Genomic DNA, 27,923 nt, shown 5'->3' on the forward strand with positions numbered 1-27,923 from the left:
GGCCCAGGAGCTTTGGGTTAAAGGTGCTTTAAAGAAATTCTTTGAAAGAATTTCACTCAAAGCAACAGTGAATGGTGGTATTGCATGTGTCTGAGTGTGCCAATTTATGATCCATCCTCCTGTTTCCATCCCCAAATAACTATGAAGAATTTTAATTATTACTTGAGGAAATCATCTTTTTATCTGTCAAGATGTGGAAAAAGTGTTGTGTCACTTGAGGAGAAGCTTGGCTTAACTCCAACAGAAAAGCTCTTCAAAAAGATGTAGCAGGAACCAGTCACTCAGTATTCATTTGTACTTAAAATCAGAAGTAAATATGAGCACCTTTCCTTAACTTTGGTAATGTTTATTGAGAAACTGTACTCTACGTCATAAACCTGATAGAGAAGGTTGAATTTTCATAGATAAGATTTATTCAAAAACCTCCCAGGATGAAATCAAGTAGAGAAATAATTAAAATTTCTATGAATGCAGTGGTCATAAATATTTATATCAGCATTAATGGGAAAAGGGGTTTACTGGTAATTTTGTACAAGATTTTACAATCCATCTTTTCAAAAATTATTTTTAGGAATATTTCTAACCTCTCATTTTGTTTTGCCTATAGAATTTCAGTCATATACACCTGTAGAAACAATATGATCATCTTGGAAAGCAAGAGTAAAGAAAATAAAAGTGCAGAGATGTCATGCTTACTGGAAAGCTGTTTGGGTAAGCTGTTGTGCTGGTACTGAGCCAGAAGTCAGTGTGTCAATCACAGCTGCTTGGTTTCTGTCCTTTAGAGCTCCTGTCTCAAGGAAATCAGAGTCATAGAATAGTTTGTGTTGGAAGGGACCTTTAAGACCACCTAGTTCCAACTCCCCTTTCATTGACAGGGACTCCTTTCACTAGACCAGGTTGCTCAGAGCTCCATCCAGCCTAATTTTGAATACCTCCAGATGTGGAGACTCCATAGCCTTTTTAGGTGATCTCTTCCTCATCACCCTCCAAAGAAGTGAATTCTTCTTGAGAATAAACAATTCCTCCCTATTGTGTAATTTAAACCTTCCCTCCTTCAGGTTAAGGTCATTCCCCCTTGTCCTATCACTACTTTCCCTTGTGAAAAGTCCCTCTCCAGCCTTCTTTAATCTCCATTTAGGTACTGGAGCCTTATTTTTCCAGGCTGAACAATCCCAGCTCTCTCAGCCCATCTTCAGAGGAGAGATGCTCCAGCCCTCTGATCAGCTTAGTGGCCCACTGTCACAGACATATTTTCAGGATTTTTTTCTCCTGAGAAGCTGAGAAGCCTCAGAGAAAAAGAAAAACAATAATCTGCTGCTGTGGAATGCAACAGGTGCATCTTTGATTGGTCCATGTGAATTGTTTCTACTTGATGACCAATCACAGGTCCAGCTGTGTCAGTCTCTGTGCCAGACTCTGGTCAGTCACAAGATTTTATTATCATTCCATTCCCTTCCTTGCTAGCCTTCTGATGAAATCCTTTCTTCTAATCTTTAATATAGTTTTAGTATATAATTTTCTTTTATTATAATATATATCATAAAACAATACAAATCAGCCTTCTGAAGCATGGAGTCAAGATCTCTTCCCTTGTCCTGGGACCCCTGCAAACGCCACCACAGCCCTCCTGAGGACTTACCCCCACAGATCAGTGTCTTTCTTGAGCTGGGGGCTCCAGAGCTGGCTGCAGCACTCCAGGTGGGGTCTCATGAGGGCAGAGTAGAGAGGGAGCATCACCTCCTTCACTCTGCTGGGCATGCCTCTTTTGCTGCAGCCCAGGGTGTGGTTGGCCTTCTGGTCTGCAAGGCCACATTGCCAGCTCATGTTGGACTTCTTGTCCACCAGCACCTCTAGGGTCTTCTCCCCACTGCTGTTCTCCATGCATTCTCCTCCCAGCTTGTGTCCATATCACTGACAGATGTTAAACAGCACCAGCCCAATATCAGCCCCTGAAGAGCACCACTGGTCTCCACCTGGACATTGAGTCATTGGCCAGTTTGAGTGCAGCCATCCATCTAATTCTTTATGCACAGAATGGTCCATCTGTGAACTCCATGTCTCTCCTGATTAGAGACAAGGACATTGTCAAGGACAGTGTCAAATGCCTTGCACAAGCCCAGGTAGATGATAGCAGTTGCTTTTTCCTCACCACTTATTTACACCACTGCTATAACCCCCTTGTAGAAGGCCACCAAATTTGTCAGGCATGATTTGCCATGGTGAAATCATGTTGTCTGCCACTAATTACTGTCACTGTGATATTTTATGAAAAGTCCCTTTGCCAGGATTTTTCTCTTGAGAAGCCCCAGAAAAGAATGAAAACAATAATTATCTGATTGCTTGGAGTGTGGTCTGGAGGTTGCTTACCAACAGGTGCATCTTTGGTCTCATGTGAATTGTTTTTAATTAATGACCAATCCCAGTCCAGCTGTGTCAGACTCTGTGGTCATCATGGGTTTTTATGATCGTTCCTTTCTAGATTTCTGATGTGTCCTCTCTTTCTTTAGTATAGTTTTAGAATAATATCATATCATATCATACCATATCCAGCCTTCTGAGAACATGGAGTCAAATTCTCATCTCTCATGTCATCCTGGGGACCCTAACAACAACACAACAAATTACCAGGTGGATCTGCTCCATGATCTTGACAGGTACCAAGGCAAGAGTTACTGGCCTGTGTTTCCCTGGGTCTTCCATATTTCTTTTCAAATCAGTGGTGAAATGTGTCACAGCAGTAAATTCTTACCACTAAATGGCAAGTGTAGTGTAAGTATATATTTTAGGATATGTAAATATTATAATGTTTTCCAAAAAGTGCTCTTTCACTAGTTGGTAAAGGTAGTATTGTGAGTGAGCAAATACTGTGTGTAAGCTCTGTGTGTAAATTTGAGTCCTCGATGCTCAGTGAGGTACTGAAGGTGGCAATTGCTGATTGCTGTGATCTGTTCCCTTCCCTAGGACTAGGGAAATGCACATAACGGCAGAACTTGAGTGACTCTTTCAGAGAGAACCGTACATTAGGATGGGATTCACCTAATCTACAGGATATGTCAGCAGTGATGATGACTGTAATAGATATCTAGGCTGTCTTTATCATCAGAGGTACTCCTAGGACGTGACTATTTAGTATGAATGCCAAAATCAAATGTAGGAATAACTTTCTAGAAATTACTCTTTGTAGTGACTCAAAATTACATTAGTTTGCTCTTAAACAAATGGGATTTGATGTGCAATTTTGGATTTCTGAATTGCAGTTGATCTTCAGAATCTGTCTTAGGCTCTTACATGACTTCCTGGATTTCAGCAGTACTTACTTGCACACTACTTTATTTCCATTGCAGAAATTCACCTTTCATGGACCTTAAACAAGCATGGTGGCCTACTTTCTATCATATTTAAAAATTCGTTAGATATTCCAGTAGAAATCTACCCTTGGTTTTGAACAGATATATTTCAAATTAATTAACATTTTGCTTTTATGTCCCTTTCTTTCCTGTTAGATACGTATTAGAAGGACATTCAGGCATATTTGCAATATAACAAAGAAAGAAAAATACAGATATTCAAAAGTTACTTTAAAGTATTATATGGATATTTATTTTAATTAGGTATCTGCTTCATCTTCATTTTAAAGAGCATATTTATCCATTTTACATTGAAGTATCAATAATTACAAAAGTTTTATTTCTGTGCATGCACTCTCTCATTGATGCTAATGCAGGTTATGTCACAAAGAGAATATGAAATAAAGCAAGGATACCACCTTGAGGCATGATGCCTTTATTTAGTCACTGGAAAAGGACAGAGACTGCCATAAATGTGAGACTGAGAATTTGTTGTAGGCATTAAGAAACACATTCTCAAGTCCTAAGTATATCTCTACTTGTGCAGCATAAAAAAAGTCATCCGTCCAGGTGAGCTTGGGAAGTCACTCTGGAAGATGAGGAATATATTTTTTAGAATATATCTCATGTTAAACTACTAAAGCTGCAACTACCAGGAAGAAAAACTAGTTGATTGTGAACAGAAGGACGTGTAAAATGGGAATGGGCCAATAATAGAAGTTTTCTAACCAGATATAATAAGAAAGTGTTTCAAGTTTTGTTTCTCTGCTTTAACACTATATCACCATATTCTTTAAGGGAGTGGTTTCTGATCCAGAAGTCTTGAAAATATTGAGAGAATGTGAAAAACTTGAGTCAACATGGAAAATAAATGAATGTCATGGCAGAAATTCATGGTAGCTAAAGTTTTAACAGCTGATAGAGACAAAATTCTCAGTGTTTATGAACAGGTAGTTTTATTTATATTTGTGTGATTCATTGAAATAACAAGGTAATGTGCAAAAAAAAATATATATTTTTGTCTTCATATTAAAGAAAAAAAGAAAGAATGCTAAGTATTTGTTTAAAAAATATTTTTTTAAAAGTTATGGAAATTCTGTGATTTGAATCTGTCACTTCAATACAAGTTTGTAAGTGCTGTCTTGAGTTAAAAAAAGCTTTCCTGAATCAAAGAATCTGTGCACAAATGATTTCTTCATCTTCGATATTACACAGTTCTGGGATGCTCTAGCCAGCCACAGGACCCAGTAATATATTGATTATCTATTCCTGTTTCTGTTATTCTACTGATTTCAAAAACAGGCACAGGAGGAGATTTCCCAGCTTTGTCAGGAAGTTACAAAATCCCCCAGGACTCCTAAAAGCATCACTCCTGTGGCAGCTCAAGCTGTATTAAGACACATGGAGCCAGAAAGGAATACAGCCCTGTCAGATTGCCAAAGGATGCCTACAGAACATGATAGCCTCAGGGAGCAGTTACAGGTTTGAGTCTGTCCCATCCCACCTCAGCCCCCCCCCACAGGTTTTTTAAACATGAAAACTACCTAGCAGTGTAATTCAAGTTGCTCAGGATTTCTCTTCTGGTTCTGAAAATTAATTGCTTTACAACTCTGTGGTGAGTTGAGACTTGTTTTATAAGAGATTTTGTTGCTGCTGTTATTTGATAAAGATTTCCCAAGAAACTCCTTTTAATGAAAGGGCTCGTTTGGAACAGAGAATTGAAGAGCTTTAAACTACTATTCACAATGTAAGGGAAAAGAATTATTTATGGAATTGTAAATATAATACAGGTGATGTTATTGGTTAATCCTGCAGCACCAGCCAGACTGCTGTCAGGAAACAGGCTGAGAGCAGTGGATGTTATTTACCAAGACTCTTTTCCCTCTACTGTGCTCTGGAAAGGCACCACCTGGAGAGCTGTGTCCAGCTCTGGGGTCTCCAATATAATGGTGACAAGGTGATCAGAGTGGGCTGGAGCACCTCTCCTACAAAGACAGGCTGAGAGAGTTGGGGTTGTGCAGCCTGGAGAAGGGAAGACTTCAGGGACGTCTTTTGGCACCTTCCTGTACCTAAAGGGGACCAGCAAGAGAGCTGGGGAGGGGTTTTCACAAGAACATGTAGTGACAGGGCTAGGGGGATGGTTTTAGACTGGAAGACAACAGGTTTAGATTAGATACAAGTTAGAAATTTTTGACTGTGAGGGTGGTGAGGAGCAGGTTGCCCAGAGAAGTTGTGGATGCCCCATCCCTGGAAGTGTTCAAGACCAGTCTGGATGGAGCACTCAGCAACCTGATGGGATGGAAGGTGTCCCTGCCCATTGCAGGGGGTGTGGAACAAGATGGTCTTTAAAGTCCTTTCCAACTAAAACCATTCTGTGATTCTGTGATTTTAAGACTGTACCAAGCTTTGTCAGATTTACCCATAGTGATCTTATATCCAGGTGAGGATTGGCTTGTTTTGCCTGGAGTAGAAGGGGCTTAAGAGGGACATAAGTCCTACCTGCCAGTAGGTATGACATCAAGAAGTCATAAACAGGCTTTTTACTGCAGTGCTTGGTGGAAAGATGAGCAACAATGGGCATCCTCTGAAGCCAGGAGGGTTCAGGCTGAATACAAGGAAATACTTGCTTCTCATGAGGGCAGTTGAGCAGTCCCCAGCCTTGGAGATTTTCAACACTGGACTGGACACAGTGCTGAGCAGCCTGACCTCAGAGCTGGCTCTGCTTTGAGCAGGGGTTCAGACTAGAGACCTGGAGTCTATTTAAATGTGAATTATCTTATGACTGTGCATTACTAAGACCTGATGCTTCAAAGCTAAATGTAATTGCACTCTTCTGGCAAGTATTTAATAGGGGTTAAGTTACTTGTGTGTGCAATTGTTAGCTAACAAATGGCACTAAAAGAGAAAATGGAAACATTAATATAATGAATATAAATCCTAAATTTACTTACAGTCTTGGTAGAACTTGATTTTTAAATAAATTAACATTGATTTCTGCAGTATATCTTTCTTCTAGATCTTATGGTTATAAATTCTGGTTTATCTTCTTTTTCCACCTCAACCTTCTAAAATCCTGCCAAGCTTATAAATATAATACCACAGTTTATAATATTAAATAGAGTGCATCTGATATGAAGAATACACTGCAGGCTGAAATAGCTCTGAGTAGTAAATTAACTTTAATCACACGCCTACATGTGACGTATAGTGATATTGGGAGCCCTGTTTTAGGTACATCATCTTATTTCTCCAGTTCTTTTGGTACCCTTTGAGAGCAATACATCAACATGAAATTTATGGCACTAGTACTGAAGAAGCTACTATATAGCAGAGGCTTACAGACTTGCTCTTTAGAGGCCTGACCTTTGATTGTAGTAACACAGAAATTAGTACTGAAAAAATTGGTAAAGGAAGAGAGCGATGAGGTGAGAATTTTTGTACTTTAAAATATGTGTTTCAAATAATTTAGAAAGGACAATCCTTTGAATTGAATCCAATAATGTTAAGTGTAAGCATTTTAATTAAAATATAGAGGTTTCTTTAGACTGAAGGTTTCAAACCGGCTTTGTTGGAGTCTGTGAAGGAGGCTTTGGATCTGTTCTTTGTTTTAGCTACAGACCTGAAGGCCTCATGGTGGTAACTGGTGCTTTACATGGTGGTTACATGGTGCTTCATGCAAGTGTTTTACAGTGATTTCTCTACCTGGTTATTGACATAAGCATGTAACTTTATAGAGACCTAAAGCCATTATTGGTCATGTTGTGTCCCAAACCACGATTTCTCCCTTCATACACTCATAATGTTTCCTTTCATGTTAATTTGCACTGAAAACTTTTAATGTTGATCAATGGCAAACATTTTTGCCCTTGAGCATTGTTACCAACCAAAAATGTGTATGAATAAATGAAAATACTTCCAGAGATCTAAAAGATGGGAAATCAATTTACCTTCAAAGGATGTGAAAGTCACATTTCAGGTGTTTGCCAACTATTTTCAGTAAACTGATTGTTGAGTAAATGAGATACTTGGACATTTCTTCTTCAGCAAAAGATTTGTGCTAAAACCAGTAAAAATTGAAATAAATTCTATAAGTCAGCTCTTTTTATTTTTGCCAGCTGTTAGTGTTTGATTATATTTGTAGTTAGATAGTGAACAGTTAGAACAGATGTCTAAAGTGGCACTGATGAAAGACACCATTGATTCTCTGGAAACTGAGATGAAAAGATTGACAAGAAAAGTACTGGATTCTGAAACTGAGTGAGTTGACAGGAAGCTGAATATGCTTCTCTTAGGTAAGTAAAAGAATGTAATTGCATTAATTTGACTAGTAACACCAGCCTATGTCTTGCCACAGTAGGCCCCTGACTGGTAATAATTTGCATTGACTCCATGATTCTCAGAAGGCTGATCAATTTCTTTATTATTCTATTTATGTTAAAACCCATTGCTTTTATAGACAGTTACAATGCATCTGGACCTAATTGGTCCTCCAATCTAAACACCATCACCATTGGCTTATTAAGAAACCACCCTTTGATAAACAAATCTCCATAACACATTCCACGTGTTCACAACAGGTGCAGCAAGTGAAGGTAAAAATTGCTTCTCATTCTTTGATCTTTTCACAGCCTTTCCCAGAAAGGCTTGGGAAACTTGTGTGCTGCTTTCTGTAGCCAGAGAGCTGCTGCCACACCTATGTTCGCTGGTTTCTGTAACTTTTATAAGGGAAAGAAATTTATGAAAGCTGCTTATGAGCCATCATTCATTTTGGAATGAAATTGTTTTCTTCGTTGCTTATTTATATGTAAATGTTCTTGTCTTATTGATATCATGATATGGTGGAAACCATCTTCAGTGAAAAAGTAAGATTAATTTAATTTAGAGTTAGGAGCTTTCTATTAGAAACTATGAGGATTGATGGGTTTTGGTAAATATCATATGAATAATTTTGTTTTAATTTTTAAATTAAAAAAAAATAAAAATAGGTAAACATGCATAAACTAGCAAATGTCGTGTTGTTAGTTTTAAAGAGCCATTTCTTACTCTTGCAGCCTTTTCATGAGAGGAAGTAAAACTGAATCTTTGTGTAGGGCTTATTGTCTGCTGCTCAACTGGAGCTCCCAGTCACGTTCAGAAGCATAGTGGGCCTAGACTCGATCAAACTCTTTAGGGAATAAAAAATATGTCAGTGAGTGCTGCTTTATAATAAATTGTCAGATTTCTGAACACTGTTGAATTGTTGAAAACTAGGTGCTGCTACTGAAAGATCTTTTTCTTTACATCCCCAAACCAAACTGATGATTCTTTTCAGTTTGTTGAACAGTGCAAGAATCATGACTATTACTACCTTTGAACAGATCACTTGGTTATAACTTGAAACAGGTCAGGCATTCAAATGGATGTCTCAGGGGATGGTTTTTATCTTAATTATTTTTGTGACTTTCTTATAATCACCTGTTGCAAAGAATTGTTCTTACTTTTCTGTAATCCTTTAGACAATTATTCACTTACACAATTTAATACACTGAGATTAAACTTAACATTAATAAAATATTCCAAACAGTCTGAAATAGACAGAAAAATCTCATTTTTTTCCTATCTTTTGCAATTTTATTGACCTTTCTAAAAGAAAAAAAAATAGTACATCAGTGTCTGAATTCTCCTGTTTAATGCTTCTGCTTTTCCAGTTTATTGAATGAAAAGACAGAACTTAGTGTTTAAGAGATTCAGTGAAGACTTGTGAAGAAAAAAATTGAAATGCAACTTAGCCAAGAGAAAATGATGCATTTAGATTAAAAAACTGGTGAGTGACAGATCCAATTTTTATAATAAAATTCAATAGGCTAATTTTCATATTCTACAGTCATTATTTTATGGGTTGAAAGAAAAGGCATTGAATGCTAATAAATAAATATACACTGAAAGTTTTAACATTTTGAATGCAAAACTCTTGTTTTCTTTCATTATTGAAAGCTTTTTGTGTTTTAAAATTGTGTGACAGAGCTCTGGCAAGTGTAAGTTTCAGTGACAACACGTATTTATGTTTCTTCAAGAGTTACTTTTGGATAGAAGATACTTGAAATAGTGGTTTATAATACAGCCTTACATTATCTACTGTGTTATTTATCTCTGTGCAGTTCCTGGTGAAAGTAGTTAAAATATTTCTAGTGTCATCTCATGCACACACAATACTCCTGCACTGATGTGTTTTCCAGGCAGCAAGAAATGTATCTTAATACCTGTAGGAGTTCATCACTTCTCTAGGTGATGTGAGTTTTCCTCTTTTTCTTCGGCTTCTTGCCTTCATTTGGGTTATTTGGTACTTGATCTGTGCACTTGCTCTACTGCTCACTTGACTTTCTCTTCCTCTAGAAATACTGCTCAGTTTTAGAGGAGCAAATTACCTGTACCTGATGTCAGGTGTATAGAACTTCTAAGTCATTAAGGGTCACTTTTAAGTGAAGAAAAGTTCTCCAGGAGATCCCACCCCAGTTTTTAAAGTGATTAATTTTACCTCTCTCCCTTCATTATAGAGGTAGTATAGCTAATGGATTTAGATCAAGTGTTTAATTCTTAGGTGAGGCCAAAGTTTAGGTGAGACCACTTGCATTCTAAATAACTTTTCTCCCAAACATACTAATTTTTTGTCTTAAGCACTCTCCTGGAAAAGGTGAGGTTGGTAGTGGGTTTGACTGCCAAAGGTTCATCAGGGAATCACAACTTCACCTTCTCTTGGATTCACACTTAATAAGGATGATGTCAGCTGGTACAAAATGCAGCTTCCTGTGCTCCCAGCTACTCCTGAAAGGTTCATGGTTTTCTTTGCAATACTTGGATACTTGTTGAAGCAGTGGGAAACAAAAAAATCTTGGTATCATAGGATGAAGTACTTTTTAGTAGAATTGCCTCTGGAATATGTATTGATTCCTCCAGGCCCTTCCATTAATTGAAGTGATACTCCAAATATTTAAAGTATTATTCTTTGCTGGGGTTTACTGGAAAGTTTCCAGAACACCTTTCTCGGTAACTCACAGCATTTTTGCAACAGGAATGGGAGTTTCTCCATAGGGCCTTCCCCACACTACCACACCTTCCCCCAGTTCTTACAGCTGAATTCTCCTAGCAATTTTGCACAGAAGAAATTTCTGAACTGTGCAGTTGAAGACAGCTTTTCTGCAGCTCTTTTCCCTTCTTCTATTCACTTTCTCAAGCAATAGTTCTCAGCAGTTCTGTGTCTGTTCTCCCAATACTTGTGGCTTTATTTCTCCTGATTGGGAGATAACCACTTCATTAATTACTGTGTCAGCAATTACATAATAAATAAATTACTTAATTTTTATCTGTCTTCTACTTTTAAAAATATAGGCTTTTAAAAAACTGTAATGTAAAAATAAATTGAATTGATTGAGCTCTACTTGTTAAATGGGACAGGCTGTCTTTTTAATGACAATCTAGATGCTAAATAAACCATCTGGTTTTTTATTTTCAACAGTTACATTCCTTTACAGACATTTTTCTTCTTTATAAGAAGATTTAGCGTTATTTATAAGTAAAAAATATTTTTAACAAATGAAAAATTTAGTTTATAAAAATACACATAATTTACATTTCATATAGCCTTTAAACACCAGTTAATAAAGCCATAGACCTTAGATACACACTAATTATTATTTTTTTAAGGTACAAGCAGTATACCTAATACTTATGGAAAAAACTTTTCTTCATAGGTACTATATAAAAAACTAGCAAAGTACCAAACTGAGCTTGATAATATGAAGTTGAAAGCCCAGAGTTCAAACAGAGATATTTTCAGGATGAAGCATGTGCTGAAGTCTAAAATGAGTATACAAATTAAAACTGTTTTTACAAAAAAATTAAATTTTTAGATATCTCTATAGAAGAATTAGCTTCCAAACCAAAACTCATTTGCATTCCCTTAATTTGGTTTTAGTAGTTTGGACACATTTTCATGATTGCTTTTGCAGTGCAAAATTGATGTAGAATATTTCATTGTGGTTTTATACATATATATATATATATATATATATATATATAAAGCACACACGTGTGTGTGTATTGAGCTTAAAAAATCAGACAGGAAATAATAGATAAACTTGGAACTCTTTATTTTAATCCTATAAAATAATAAAAATATTACTGCACCTTGTATGTCTAATGTTAGCCTAACCATTCTTAACAGATGTCTATTGATCATTAAAATGTGCTCATCTTGGACAAAACTCTGGTTTATGAGGAGTCTCTCAATGTTTTCACCAAATGGCAGAATTTTCAGTGGAAAGAGTATATCCAATACCATATCTGTAGGTCTATAAATATCCCTATTTTTTGGAGCTTACTGTAAATTATTAAATAAATAAGCTTTATGTGTTTGGAGAGAGAACTGTGAGCTCTTATCACAAAGCCTGTGATCAAGGAGAAAGTTGGGAAGCAAAATGCCATGAAGCAGAAACAGGCTTTTCCTGTTAGACTGGCAGTGATCAGTGCAGTCTGAGAGCCACAGTTGGAAAGGGAAAATAGAGTCCCTTGAAACACAGATGGAGCAATTGAGTTGAAATCATTCTTTCCATAGTTCACCTTTGAAATGGTCTGGTAATATTTAAAAATTATGTTTAATGCCACTTCTATTTCAGGGAGGTTTTCCACCATGAATGTATGCATTTTACTTTATATAATTATATGATTAGAATTCCACTAGTCACATTTGGGAAAAAAAATTATTAAAAAAATTCAAGGAAAATAAAAAAATTAAATGCTCTTGTGGTTTGGAATCACTGAAGGCATAAAGTCATACACAACTCCACTCAGCATACCTGAATCATATGAAGTACTTTGTCATCTGTCACGTTCCTGTCCCTGCTCTTTTTGCTTTGAGCTCCTTAGCCTTCTTTCCACTGCTTTAGATGTCCCAAAGAGCCTCTTCCCACTTGAAGATCTGAAGAATTTTAAGAAAAATTCATAGCTTGGCTTTGGAAATACCTTGTGAGCATATAAACATGGTTTGGGGGCTCTCCAGTTTTTGTTGCAGATCATCTGTGCTTACTGAACATCACATAAGCTGCTGAGGGCTATCAGTGATAATTTTTGTCCAGCATCCTGGAGGAATGATGAAGAGGACTCAATCTTATCAGCAGGCTAATTAATTAATTATACTATCTTATTCTGTATTATATTGCATTCCATCTAAACTGAATCTGTCAAGCACTCAACTGCACTCTACTGCACAGCATCTTGTGACTGTCAGCTGACAGTCCCAACACACACAGATTCAATTGGTCAGTGAATCAAAACACTCACACCAGAATCCAATTATCAATTCCCTTCAGGTAAGCAATCTTCCACAATGCATTCCAATTGTGAACAACACAGGAGCAGTAAATGAGATAGGAATTGTTTTGATCATTCTTTTCTCTGCTTCTCTTAGGTTCAGAGAATGTGAATCCCACAGAAGGCTACTCAAGAATATTAGATACTCTAGAGGAACCAAACTGTTGCTGTGCATAAAGTGGATGAGAACACAGCAATAGCAAAACAGCACAGGAGGGTGGTGTGGCAGATTTTAGAATTCCTTGAAGATATAATAAAACTGGTACATGGTTCTAGTTTGTCCAACAAGCCTGACACCAGCAGACATTTTATCATTCTAATCCCTCCCACATGCCTGCTATTAAGTGTAGAAATAAATAGGCCTCTTCATGAGCACTATGTCAACCTACTGGGTCAATTCCAAATGTCATATTCCAGTTCATACAGTTACATGCAAGGCAAGTATCTACAGAAGTTTTTATTCAAAAATCTTAATGTGCTCAGCAGTGCTCTGTGTTCCTTGTGCTTTTTTTTTTTTTTATGTGATGAGACAGAGCTAGAATTAATGTGATGGGCTCCCATAAAATAATCTCTTTGGATGTCATTTCTAGTAAATCCTTCAAGCAAATCACAGCACCTTAGCTCTCACTTTGCTCTGTTAACCTCCCACACACATTCTGCCACCCACTGAAACTTAAGGAGTTGAAAGTGGCTGACCAGGAATGTCACTGGGCAAAGTACAGGCATTTTTCAAAAAGGAAAAACCAAGGTTATGTTAATTTGAAATGTACAAAATTCTTAATGCTTTTAGTCAGACCTGCTGCTGCTGCCTTGTGGACTTCACTTTAATGTGACTCTCTCATCTCTTAGTCATGCCTGAATTTACAGGTGACAGCAGTATAAATATGACTGACAGAATCTCAGCATCCACAGATCATCTACACACAAAGCCAGATTTTATTGCTAAAATGAGAAGATCTCATCTGAAAATAAAATGCAGTCCATAGCAGAATTTTCAACCTTATTAACTCTGCAAAAGGAGTAGAATTCTAAGAATAGTTTAAAATGCCAGAAGATAATTTTGATGTCAGAAGCAAGAACTCTTCTAATTTTTGTATACAGGAGGTATTTAAAGAAATAACTTTAAAGTTTACTCTAGAATAAATTACTGCAGCCTCTTAAAATTTGCCACAATTACATGGAGATATTTTGTAGGATTTTGGAAGCTGTTTTAATTAATTTTTTTAGTAGAGTTTTATATTGCATTGTTGTATCATTTAACAACAGAAGCAGCATACAATTCTCCTATTTTTGCCTTAAGCAACTCTTTTGTGAAAATGGGCAGAGGGCCTCAAAATATACATTAGGAGAGTGTCTCTGTACTTGAAAATGCCACATCTACACCAGAACTTTGCATTAAAGTAGATGCAATCAAAGAATGATTAAATTCAGATTTAATTTCCACAGCAGAGAAGATAGAAAGGGTATGTGAAATATATTAGAAAAATAAGTTTATGTTAATATTACACTTAAACGAATCCAAATATACTTTAGGATTATGAATGATCACTTTTGCAATTTTTTCAATGTTTAATTTGGCATTTCTCAGGGGCTTACTCCTCAAAGGGTATGAGTTGAACACTTTTTGATAGGGACACTGCTTCACTGCTTTGCAGAGTTTTACTATGAACACTCAAAAGTCAGGGCTAAAAATTAGTGTTGTTTTCAAGAAAGATATCTTGGATTTTACATCTAGTCACTAGGGAAGCAGAATGGCTGAACCTGTTTGTTAGCAATGAAACTAGGTGTGGACTTTGAAATGATTGACTAATTTAGGAAGTACCAATATCTTTTAATATTTTCCTAATTTCCCTTGAAAATCAATTTTTGCTGACCTTGATTTTTACAGAAACTACAAAATTATTATGTGATACATTTTTTAAAATTCAGTTTGGATAAACTTTAAAAAGTTGTTCATACACACTCAGATTATTCAGGTATTTTCAGTATGATGCTATTGCTGACCTGTCCATCCTCTGCTCCAGCTGAGATAATTTCTTGTTCTTTATAGACTTCCAGCAGTCTCTTTAAACCTTTTGCCTTTTGGAAGCAGAGTGGGTAAAGCTGCTGTTTGCAGTTGGTTATGCATTCCAGCCAAATGTGTCTGATGTTTTTTGTATCCTTGTGAAATCCTCTATGATTCTCTTGATATGAAAGAGTTCCAGCATAAGACATTTATCTGAAACTTTATGAGATCTAATATGGCTAAGCCTCCCTGGATCCTTCTGTGAAGGGGATTGCTGGGACTGTGGAGAACAGCAGCAGCTTCAGGAAAAAAAACTGCAGAAATGCAGTTGGAGAGTTGGAGAAAAGTCAGAAGTTGGGAAATTTTCAGTAATTTTTCTGTATCTTCAACCAGTAGTCTTTCATTAGCCATGTATAACCTTCAGATAAGGCTCTTGCTTTACACAGTATTCCAGCACAAAATCTACATTATTAGATTTCAACATATTTATATTCAGAAGTGGAAACTAAACCTGATTCTGAATAATGTTGTTCTCTCAATGTTTCTAATACTGTTTATTTTCCTGTATCTTCTTTGGTCTACATTTTTCAGTGTTCTTATTTTCTGAAATGCAAATGTAGAATATCAAAACTGTTTCTCTGCAAAGGAAGTAGATTTTTGAGTGACATAGAAAATGGGATCTTTCAGAATGAAGAAATCTTTCAGTTTAGTTTGGTAAAAAAAAAAAAGACTTTTGTTTTGATAAGTGACAAATGCTTTTTTCTTGCCTTTATCTTTCTTATTTCTTTTTTTCCTCCCTTCTGTTGGCCTATGATCTTAGTTCTTCCTCCTTTGAACACACAAATGATTATCTTCTGAAATTTCTGAGAAATGTGCTGCAGAGGTGGAGAGTTTGTTAAGATGTCCCAGTTCATAGATTTCCCATGGCCTTTGGCTGAGCATTATTGTGCTTAATGTAAACTAGGCTTGAGTAAAATACAGATAAAAGTGTTGCAGCACCCCAGACTCAGTCAGACTATAATGCATACATGAAAAGTTGAAGAGAAAATACCATTCAATCTTATACTAAGATTGAAACAGGCAGTTTTCTTTGTCTCTATAGCTGACCCAATACTGATTTTCCTGATTCTCAGCCTCTGGAATTATTTTTTAATGTGTGTTTGTAGCTATGTCTCAGGTATGTCCATTGTTCCCTCTACAGTAAAATATACTAGGTTTTTTGGGTATTCTTTTTTAGGTTCCTCAAAGATATATAGATATTTAATCTCTTTGATTTGATTTTATTCATTTTCCCTTTTCTCCCAGTTTATTCTTGATGCTCCTGTAAGTAAAATAAGTGTAATCTCACACTGCTGGTGATGCTGGTACCAGTTTGTAGTATCACATGTTATTTCCTGTGTGCAAACAGTTAATCAATAGCTTCTTGCCTCAACAAAATGTGAAACTTCCTTCCTCTTCATTAATGATTCTGTCTACAGAATCCATTGATCTGTCTATTTCATAGTGTTTTCTCATTTGTATCAAGTATATTTATATTAAGGTATGTACATTGGATTATTTTATAAATCTCACAGAAGATTTTGACTGGGAAAATATAAAATATAAATATAAAACTAACCACCCATCTTGCAGTGAAAATTAATTTTGTCATTGATCCCAGACTTCCTCTTTTAATTATTATCTTTTTTTTTAAAGATTACCCCAGCAGAATTCCAGTAAGCTTGATAGACATACTGCTGAAACTTTAAAATCTTTGTTTTTCTGCAGAGCAAGTGTGAATCAAACCATTCTGAAACAGAACTGCTGAGAAAACAACTGGGAAATGAAAAAGCATCTATGAAAAACCTGGAATCTTCTCTTGTGTCCAATTGTGAGAAGGAATTTCAGTCACAGAGAGCAAACCAAGGGAAAGTCTCTGAAATTCAGGTTCACAAGGAACAGCTTGCTTTAGTAGAAAATAATCTGTGAGTAAATGACCAGGAGAGTATTGCAGTTTTTCTCATAACTTCCAAGCATATTTAAACAGAGGTAGTTTTATGTCTAGCTGCATTTTCAAATGGCCAATGTGCCTTGACTATATTAATAGCAGAAGATACCAAGAACCTCCTTTGGATTTCCTCAGTTAAACCCTAATAAACTCTTCTTCATAGTTTTATATTTTGCTGCAAAAAAATGTTCCTAATCTCATTTGCATAGTATAGCTGCCCTTTTGATTTTGAATAATTGCATGTGGCTACATGCTTGGAGAATTACAGATGCTATCTAATTAATGTGTATGGGCTTCAGAGTGCTGTGCAGAATCAAGATTTTACTCACCTCAGAAACAGAGCAGCTCAGTTAGAGTCAGAACTGGATATCACCAAAACACAGCTGGGGACTGAGCACTCTGATAGGCAAGTATATGTTTCTGTATTGTGCTTCCTGCAGCTAATTGGGGTGAAATGCAGTATAGTACTCAGACTTAGGCTAATTAGTCAGATAAACAACAAAGTTTGGGTTTACACTGCTCTACATCTCCTATGTGTTCAGAGACTATTCATGTCACTAAATTTAGTCTGTTCAGCTGTTACACATGCTGTCTAAATTAGTTATGTAGGTTGCATGTGTAGCCAACAGAATGAGACAGTGAGATTACCCTCTGGAATAGCCTGGTTTAGGATGAGGCAGGTCACTTTCCATCTCTCTTCACTCATATATACTGATGCCTGCCTTGATTTACAGTGAAAATCCAGGTGAATAGTCATTTATACAGGTGCTCTATATCCTACTAGTTCTCTGCACCTCTGGAATGATTTTTGCCTGTACCAACCCCATTTTCCCAGGTGCTACTTGAATATGGGTGATTCCCAAATGACAGTATGACAATTATATATATATAAATATATATTTTAATTTTGCAAGAAGAGAGTTTAACAACATGTAGGAACTATTTCACAGGAACTATTTCACAAGACTTGGCCACAGCAGCAGAGAATAGTCCCTGTCCTGCTTCATGCATTAATTTATCCGTGTAGTCTTGGTGTCTTACCAAGATAAGATAGTCTTCTTATCTTTGAAAAAACAATACTTCTCTATTTCATGGATGTATTGAGGATAAAATATTACAGTTTTGGGTATTACTTTGGATATGTAAAACAGCGAGCTAAAAGCAGCAGAGTGATGTGATTATAGCACAGGTCTGAGAATGGGGTATCTCATTTAACTAGTAAATTGTTGATATTCTGTTCTCTCATAAGTAAGGATGAAGGGTCTGAAGAAGACATCTCTGGGAAGATCATCTTCTTCATGGGAAGAAATTAAGCAGCTTCTCAGAGCCAAAGTATTTTTTGGCCACTGGCAAGTGAAAACCAGAAAATTTGCCATATAAGAAAAATACTATCATTAATATTATCATGTTAGTAGATAATGGAAGCAACAGCTGTGAGTAGTGAATGGTTTGTTGTTAGTTTGAAGAGGGAACGTGCTATCCTTTTTATAACAGTGGCTGGACTAGTCCTACTTATTCACTGCCTTGGTGCAGAATGAAATAATGCCTGAAATTAGGAGGTGGAAGTGCCAACATTGTCAGACCTTGAATAGGCACCAAAACAGTGATACCAGGAAGCTTCATCCATCAGTCTGGCTTTTCTTTTTACCAGGCAGGAAAAGCACCTGCCCATCCCTCCCATCTCTCTGACTGCAGAAGCAGTTTGGACTCCTGTGGAAACAGCAGGATTTAATTATTGTCCTGCCCTGGCTGTGGTGACCAAGCACAGGGACTGTTGGGCTTGCTGTGCTAGAGCAAGTGCTTTTGTTGTCCCTAGATCCAGCTCCCTGAGCCAGTCTGAATGTGATCATTCCCCAGCAGGGTTTAGGGACCTGTTTCAGTGGCCCACTCTACAGGTAGGTCTGTGGTAATGGCTGAGCCACACTGAAACCCAGGGGTTGTTGTAGTCACCCTATCTGTGTATTCACCCAATCCAACACAGACTAGATTTTCTTTAGTGTAAACATCTGACAGACTGAAACCAGGATCCCAGAAAAGCATGTACCTCCAAAACTTTCCAATGGATTATCCAATCCCACATACTTCCTTCCCATACAGCCAGATGCAGGAGTTATGGATTGAACTAATATCCAGGCCCCATCTCTTGCACTCAAAATGACTGGACTTCCATTTTGCAACTTTCCCTTTGGGGATTCCAGCATCTCTTAAATATCCATCAGTTTCATGGTGCTTCAGCAGACTCTACTCCCCTGGCCTTGCCAACTCAAACAGGAATACTGCGAGCAGCACTGTTCTTACTTTTGAATAACCTTAAAATTAAGCTCTTCCTCCCAGGAGATGTTTACACTTTTTCATTTTAAACCTGCAGTTACCATGGATATCTTCTGTCTTTCAGTGAAAAATGAGACAATAGATACATAGAAATAAATCTCAGTAAGAGAGATACAAAGAGACTCACTAATCTGTCTTTCGGAGAAATATTTGATGAAAACTACATTGCCTTTTAAAATGTTTAGAAGCTGACAGCATGCATAAAAAAATATTGCCAGTGGAGGGGGAAGAAGTCTCAGTTCATGACTTGCTTTTGAGATGATTATGTACTTCCAAGTTTAATTTGTTCACTGAGATTATTTCCTTTGGCACTTGACTAATCTTTGCTATCAAAGGCTTCTCTAAGTATTAAAAATGGCTCCCAATAATAAGAGACAAGTTTCCTCGGGTCAGTGAGCTGGTTCTGGTGCCCTTAGGAAGAAAACACAGCTGTGCAGGACAATTATTTTTTAGCTACTGCCAATCCTTGATAAAAGTACAGGGAGTCTTCATTCCTCTGATAGAATTGTGTCTGCTCCTCCTTCATCTGAGTACAGTGTAGCTCTTAAATATGTTGAAAGAAACATTGTGTCATTTGGAACACTTTCATTTACTTTTAACTACCATAACAGTTTCTTCTATTTTGATACTTACAAAGAGGAAACAATCCATGTAGTTGCCACGCTGTTACTAACAATTATGGTGCTTTTTCTATTTGCGTTACTCCCTTTCCAGGGTGATAAAATTCCATTCTAAGAAGTAAACTCCTGGCTAAATAGCAAATGAAGACTAATCTTCTACAAGCTAGATTAGGAATTAAATTCCTATCTTGCTTAATGTTCCATTTTCCCCCTGGTTTTGTGGGGGATTTTGGTGTTCTGTTTTCATTTGATTTGGGCTTTTTTATCCTGGTTGGCCTTATGTGACTTTTGCACATGCCTAGGGTACACTGAGTTTAAAGACTAAAAATGAAGTAAGTGAGCCAGGTTTAAAATTTTCATACTGTTTTAAGCTAAGTTTTTCTTAATTAAATCTAGGTAGCTTTTGCATGGCAATGAACTCATTTTTTCTGTTTGGTTGTTTTCCATTTTTGAGAATTCAAGATATATAATTAATATGTAATAAATAATGTAATTCATAACTTTTTTCCTCATCCAAGTCCTTGTTATACTTTTATTTTTTGCTACATGGGAGGAACTAAAGTTGTTTCAGACTTACAGAATCCTGGAATTCTAGTATGGTTTGAGTTGGAAGGGACATTAAAGACTATCTAGTTCTAGCTTTCCACTAAACCAGGTTGCTCAATTCCCTCGAGCACTACTTAGTTACTTGTTTATGCTAAATGGTTTGGGATTGTTTTCATTTAAAAAAATGCAATAATAACTGAAACATTAGCTGTCTGTGCTACATTTTAAAGGCTTAAATTGAAAGAATATATCAGGTTTGTGTAGTCTAGTGATACAGGGATGAATGAAATAGCCTGTTAGAAAAGGCTGTCCTAAAATAGAGCAGAGATCTGAACCTGGAAATGTCTGCTTTGTATAAGTGATTTACATTTGATCTACATATTTGCTTTAATGTCCACAGAACTAAAGTTCTTGATTAATTTTATGTCAAGAACTTAAGAATGTCAATGAAGAATGAGATGGAGTAGTAGAAATGTATGAAGTATCTATGAATGATGATTTCCCTCTCAGCTAAGTCTAGAAAGAGTTAGAAAATTCATTGAGACCATAACAAAATAAAAACAAATGTAGAATATTGCCTGAGAGTAAAAGCAAGAATATTAATGCAAATATCTGGTTGTAATAATCATCAGAATTACAGAATTAAGACTTTAAAAATAGATATTTGGGGAATTGATGAAATATGATTTAGGTGTAAATTCCTGTTAGGTAGTGTACTGCCATTCCAGGAGGGTCTTCCTGGAGAGGACATCTCATTTTCCAGCCACTTTAAGATAACTTACCAGGGATTGAAAAAGGTACTGTAGAAACAACTGCTAGAAACTGGAGAGGCTTCTTCCACAGCTAATGTGTGACTCTGCATCATACAAGAAGTATAATGAGATAGTGGTGTTGGAATCACAATTAATGCCCTTCCTTCTTTCCAGCTGCTATTTCAGCAGACACTCTGTGATGGGAGATGAGGCAGGCAGTCACCTTTTCGTTCTATGGAGGATGTGATATCAGAAGTAAGTTGGACAGTAACTTTTTCCTATTATTCCATCTTTCTCTTTGTATTTGTTGTACCAGAGTCCTTGCTCCAGTAAAGTGCAAAGGATGTGCCCTGCAGTTTGTGTTGCAGACCTGGTGGGAAAGACCTTTTCTGCTTGATTTTCTTAGGTGATAGGAGTCCAAAGCTTGCCTTACACATCAAATGTGCTATGACATTTTTATACAATAAAATCTAGTCTGTCAAATGATCTGGACGGACTGTTAAAGAGTCTTGGAAGTTTCCTCAAAGTGCTTTCAGAATCCACACCTGAATCCTTTTTGCTATCTTCATAAAATAATTGATTACGTCTCTGGTTTATTTTTGCAATGCATGTTGGTCACAATAAGGGATTAAGCATAAACTTGCATATATATTCCTTTATAAGAGTTTTTTTGTGATAAGCTGAATGTTCAACATTAACATACATGTCTGAGTAATAATTAAGGACAGCATAACCCATATGAATGCTCCTAATACTGAAATAAAGCAACTGTGTAGCTTTTTGGGAACAGGTGGTTTTTAAAATCCTCTAAAAATAGAGGTTTGAATAATGAATAATGTTTTTTAAAAAAATTACATTATAGATATATATGTGCAACATAAATTTTGGATTATCTTCCACAAGAGTAACAATATTTTTCAGTACAGGTGAGCTGATTTTAATTTCTTATTTGGCAGACAGCCACAGAAGTCATATCAGCAATCAGCAGTGTTAATGAGACTGCTTGCAAGTAATAAATAAAGACTGTAGGAGCAGACATAATGATATTAACCATTGCCTCATTATGCAGTTATTAAAAGGCATATTGTACACTTTTCCCAGATGAGAGATGATCATTTCATTATCCTGGAAGATGAGAAAGAAATTTGTTGTTTTGCAATCATATTGTCATACTGATTTTTTTTTTTTCAAGAAGGTGATCACAAAACAGTTTGAGATATGTGATCTTGGTCTATAAAACTAATACCCTATCATCTAGAAGGTGAGAAGCTCATATTAGATAAACTTACTACAGATAAAAAGAGTTCTTTTTGGGAGTGGATATGCTGTGCAGAGGCCATGTCCTAAGATGTAATTCTTTAGTTGCAATGATGATGCTTTTCCATGTAACATAATGAAGAAGTCAGTAAAGAGGGGCTTGGTGCTCATCTGAAAAGTAAAAGCAGAAGATTCTTTAGCAATCTGGACTTTAAAACTCTTCTCTTATGCAGAAAGGAGTAAAGGAATATGAGATTATAAATATCAAGATGTAATAAACCTGCTTTTTCTTGAGTACTCTGGTAAAGTAATAGCCTTTTTATTAGGGTTAGCCTTTCCTTAAAAAATGTTTTGGAAATGAAAACCTCAATTTTTTGCAGGAAAATTGCAAGGGGATTACAATATCATGGATTGGAGCCAAAGGAACTTTTGTCCATGGTGATGACATACAGACTTCAAGTGACTTCTGACAGCAATTAATTGCTGCATAATTTTTGATGATTAAGAAAAAACCCCATTCAAGTGAGTATATTCAGAGAGCAGGATCACTGTAGTGGCAATCGCCCTCCGTCTGATCTAAATCAGAAATTGAAAGAAAAAAAAAAAATTGAAAAAAATAATTGAATTTGCTGAAGTTTGCAAACAATATGTTTTATTTGACAATAAATTTTCTTGTTGGCAATGTCTGTAGTAATAGCCCAAGAGGACTGGAACAGTGTTTGTTGGTTGGGAATTGTACACACTGCCCCAATAGTATATTCTAAAAACCTTCAGACCATGACTGAATATTATAGGCCAATAAGCTCAGAGTTTTTACAGTTCTTTACTTTTGGTTTTAAATGCTCTAATCTGTAGTACTTCTTAATTATTTCAATACCCAGGAGTTGTATATGCCCAGCCTGAAGTGTGTTACTCACTTTGTGATAGTATCTATTTCCTCATGATGTGGGTTACTTGTCATTTTCTTGTTGTTGCTTAGTTGCAATATTTTGAGTGGAAACAGAGCTACACAAAAAAAAATCTATGTATCATTTGTTTGCATTTGTGGCACTTATTTGCAACTGTGAGCAATGCTATACTTGATTTTTATACATATATTTAAATTGCCTCTTACCACAATATTTTTACATGGGCAAACCTGGAAAAACCATTTGTGGTTTTATAAAAAATAAGAGTATTTTAAATTCAGCTATGCTGTTAGGACCTAAAATTATGTGGTTTGCATAACAAAGAAACCTATAGTATTTGTAAAAGTATTCATGATAATTTTTAACCACTGGTTACAGAGTTGTTTCTCGCTAAGTTTTCTTACCTGTGGCAGTGGAAACTGTCCCCACTTCTCACTAGAAGGTATTTCATTCAAGCATAACTGGTTTACAGGGTTTGTAGAAGAAAGAATTCAGTATGTCTGGTGTCATTCTCCTTATTATCTTTTCTGCATTTTAGAAGAAGCAGGATCTATGGACACAGAGCGGTATCTCCATTACAATATGACATCTGTTGTTCACCCTTTGTTGACCACTGCCATCATTCCATCTTTTCTTTTTCCTCTTTCCAGTCACTAATAAAGCTTGAACTTTAGCAACATGTAATTGGAGTTAAGATTCTGCTCTCAGTGTTAAAGCAAGTGGTTTTAGTCTTTGAGCAGAAAAAATGTTAATGGTATGTGGTAGTCTTTGCTAGTACTACAACTGAATTTTTTGTTCTACCCCCTTTCTTCTCAGACCAACTAATCCTGTCAGTGTAGGCAGTGGGGTATTAGCAACATGGCTATCAGCATCAGGTATGTTTTAGCTGTTCTGTTACTCAGTTGTTTTTCTATATTTATTTAATCTCTGATACTGGCAGTTACAATGATACAGTAGAACCCATAAAAACTTAGTATATATTCCATATTTAAGTAGTTAATTTGCTTCTCCTTCCTTATCATTTTGGAATGAATAGCCCTGCAACAAGAAATGCAAATTGATTTACTGGTACAGACTGGAGAGTCTGTAAAGAAGTGTGATCTTTAAAAGAAGCAAAAGAGGCTTTTTAATGTATGTTGCACTCTTAATGATCTTTCCTCTGATCCACTGAACTTTCATGCTAATTCCCAGCAGAGGGAGTAAGTGAAATGAAGATGAATGAATCATACATAGATTTGTGGTATTAACATGCACTGTTATCTGAGCACATGGAAAGAAATTTCATTTAGTTTTACATTTTGGACACTTTCCAAACAGAAGAAAAAGAGCTTGATAAGATGGATAAAATTTTCTTATGACTCCACTTGGACTGAATGTATCAAAACATAATCTTATTTCATGACAAGGATCAGATTTTTTATTAATAAACTTTGAAAAAACAATATTGGTTTGTAATTAAAACATTATATATAAAGGTATGGCCTGAAATGATGTTCCCTTCCAATGGATGTTTTTTTAACCTGACTTTCTAATATACTATAATTTGAATTTCTTTACGCTGTCCCACATTTGATTTTTATTAAAATCCATGAAGCAGTTTAATAATTTATTTTAGCAGATGAAAAAGTCTAAGCTTAGTTTTAAGTTTCCTATCTTGTGCTTCTCATCTATGTTGTATTTTTGGTGCTTTTATTTCCTGAGGTGGGAGAAGAACAAACATTTTTTATCTTGAATGCAGCCTACACCCAAGCAATTATATAGAGTACACAAAGCAGAAAACGTCTTTGTTGTCAGAGTTGCAGTGCAACCCAGCAAGTGAACAATGTACTTCTCAGATTTGCTTTACATGAGGGTTTGTCTTTCCTACACATAGAAATATTTTATAAAATCACTTCTGCCAGTATAGCATGAATATTTTTAAAACAATGCTACTTGGGCAGAAATAAAACCTGTAATTGAATTTCTTTTTTGACCCACAGTGACTGCTCTAGAAGTAGTGCTGAAATTATTTTTCACTTTAAGACTGAGTCAGTGTGCATCAGCTTTCCATTTTCATTTCTGGCTCCCTTATCAGTGCCCTAAGAAACAAGCAACCTCCACAGCATTTTTCACTCTAATGCTTTTACCTTGGACTGCAAGTCAGTGTGGTGTGGTGTTCATTCATTTATCAGGTAACACCTGTATTTTCTATGCAAAAGTGCTGTCCTCAGACTCACTGACTATACGGGAGACACTCCTTAGGGAAAAAAAAAGTAAAAATAAGTGCTCATGTTGAAACCAGAACTCACAAGTTTGAGAGAAGTTTATTAAAATACATAAGATGCTGAAGTGGGGAACCAACTACCCAGTATTATTTTGGTCAGTTCTTGCAGTCAGTTGGCCCAGCCTTCCTTTCTCACCTCTAGCATAGAAGCTGAGCTTGAAACGCCCCATTTGAAGACCCAAGGGCACTACAGTTCATGGATGCAAGCAGCTTCAGCCGAAGCCTCTCACCAGATACCACCGCAAGGATCCTGGCTGCAGCTACATGCTGCGATTGCCCCGCCACCTCCAACACTCGCTCGAGAACAAAACCTGGAGATGGCTCGTCGCTACCTTAAGCCACTTAGGGTAGGCGAAGGGGGAAAGAAAAGCCGAGGCGGAAAGTTGCAATGTTGAAATCGCCCCTTCTCAGCGCCTGGCCGCTCCTGCTCCTCTCACCCCCGCGTGGCCCGGTCAATGTCTTGCCGAGGTGGCACCACCTGAGCGCCGCACCCCGCCCGGCCCGGGCAGCGCCGCGGGCCCGCCTCGCCTTTGGCCCCGCGGCCGCGGGCGGGCCCTGGGCCGCAGGTGGCGGCGGGCCCGGGGCGGAGCGGGCAGGCCGGCGGGCAGGTGGCGGCAGGTCCGCGGCTCGCATGGCTCCGCGCCGCCCGACACCGCCGCTCCTCGCTGCCGGCACCGCCGTGCCGCCGCCCCGGGCCGCCGAGGGCCGCGCCGCCCCTCACGGGCTGCAGGTGAGTGAGGCAGAGCGGGACCCGCGGGCAGTGAGCGGCTCCTCGGGCCGAGCCGCGGGCGCTGCCGTCGCGGGAGGCTGGGCGGGCTTCGCTCCCTTCCCCGCGCCTTGTCCGGAGGCTGTTTGTCCGCGAGCACAGCGACGGGAGACCCTGAACCTGAAGCAAAACAGGCGCTTAATTTGGAGGCCACCCGTACCTAGCGGGACACGGGTTTCCGTGTACACAGTACCTGCGGGTCCGGCTTTCCCGAAGGTGTGAATTGCGTTAAGGTGAGCAGCCTTGTGCTCCCACCAGCCCGGCTCCCCGCAGCGAGGCCGAGCTCAGTAGGCAGTGCTTTCTTGCCGTAAAGGCTGTGGCTTTTCCTCTCCTATTCCTCAAATATCTCTCAAAATGCTGACTGATCCTCTACCCTGAAATTAGCCAAAAATTGTATAACTTTTCCATCTCTTTAATGTTTCAGATGTGAAACCTGAAATACCACAAATGCATTGTTTTCATTATTATGCTAGCCTCTGTTGACAAACTTTACTGTCCATAGTATATTTAATGTATTGAGTTTTATTTGCCACTAATGGATCTTAGGTTACTGTACAGTAATCTCTTCAATTCAAAGCCATTTAAGAGCACAATGAAAGTTTAGTTATGAAAACATCACCTTGCCAGTTTTGCTATACCATTAGCTGAAAACCACCCCATATATAAAGAGAAGTTTTTAGGAACACCCCAACAATATAAACACTAATTGCTACGCATATTTTCATGCTAGTTAAAAACCTAATTTTTTCTCTATAGCTTTTAAAATTGTATTTAAATTGGATAAAGTAATGCATGTCTTACACTTTATATGTGTATAAGTACCAAAGCAATGTTAGTATCAGCTAGAAGCATGCTGTACATTCCATCCTTTGTCTGAAAGTAAATTGTTATTCCAGGTAGACACACAAGATCTTCCAGAAGCTTTTCCTGTTCTCTTATTTTGCCATTATAAATCTTAGGTACCATAACTATCTCCCATAAATCTTTCTTTGGTTGGACATCATGTTCTCTACTCAGTACTGTACATTCTCTGTATTTGTCATCATTAAGAAGTTCATTTGCTTTACCACTCACAGATCATTACCTTCCAAAAATAGCAACCATGCATCAAAGCCTGTTTGATGCTGATACAAGGCTGTACATCATTTTTTGCCTCAGAGTAATTTCTCAGTCTTGGTATCACCATGCCAATAAACACGGGGGCAACAGTCCTTTTCCATGCAACATGATATGGATTGTTTTTATGTAAATTTTAAGTGGAACTGAGCTCTCATCAGCAGTTTCTACAGGGCAAAGATTAGATTACAGAAGAAAAAAAAAATGTAACTTTATTGCTGGCACTTGCCTTGTAGCTCTTTAATCATTGAAAGAAGGCGTTTTCAGGGTAGGAGTTGGCTTATCATTAAAGGAAAGGGAGCAGGTGCATTTAAGCTTATCCAGTGACGAGGTAGGAACTGTCTGTGGTTGTTTATAGTGATGGGTAATTAGTTTGTCTATGTACAGACGTCAGAGTTTAGAGAAAGTAGAAGGTCATGTTTCTTGGCTTTCACAGAGACCTTGTGAACTTAAATTCTGCTGTGTTTTTAATTAAAAAGTGTTTTATTTAGCATGTGCTTCTGGGTTTATAGGGTCTAATTCTTCTCTTGGAAAAAAACCCAGCCAAGCTGGAAGTGTTGCTTCTAAGGCAGTGGATGGGAATGTGAGTGTGTGCTGGCTGCCATTGAGCTCTACAGAAGAAAAGGTTCTGCTCCCACTCAGCCTGTGGTGGTGCTGACAGCCTCTGCTGTCCTCTCTGT

The 27,923-nt window shown here is 37.4% G+C and overlaps 2 protein-coding genes across 2 annotated transcripts in view; both read left to right on the top strand.

Moving 5' to 3' along the window:
* The first annotated feature begins 2,562 nt into the window (after positions 1–2,562).
* On the top strand, positions 2,563–17,997 carry TSGA10 (testis specific 10). Its single transcript, XM_058044576.1, is given in 15 exon segments — positions 2,563–2,654; positions 3,755–3,917; positions 4,146–4,242; positions 4,245–4,297; positions 4,650–4,829; positions 5,017–5,094; positions 7,489–7,603; positions 7,606–7,639; positions 9,035–9,134; positions 11,075–11,189; positions 11,743–11,814; positions 11,817–11,911; positions 16,459–16,661; positions 16,986–17,090; positions 17,934–17,997. Coding segments are annotated over 15 exon segments (1,566 nt in total).
* Positions 17,998–25,641: 7,644 nt separating this feature from the next.
* The window catches only part of CRACDL (CRACD like), a 62,913-nt gene continuing 60,631 nt past the window's right edge, over positions 25,642–27,923 (top strand). The window contains exon 1 of the mRNA XM_058042982.1: positions 25,642–25,708. The gene's annotated coding sequence lies outside the window, so the exon portion shown is untranslated. The remainder of the gene's footprint in view (positions 25,709–27,923) is intronic.

Source organism: Melospiza georgiana, chromosome 2 (genome assembly GCF_028018845.1).
Source record: "Melospiza georgiana isolate bMelGeo1 chromosome 2, bMelGeo1.pri, whole genome shotgun sequence".
NCBI classification, from domain to species: Eukaryota; Metazoa; Chordata; class Aves; order Passeriformes; family Passerellidae; genus Melospiza; species Melospiza georgiana.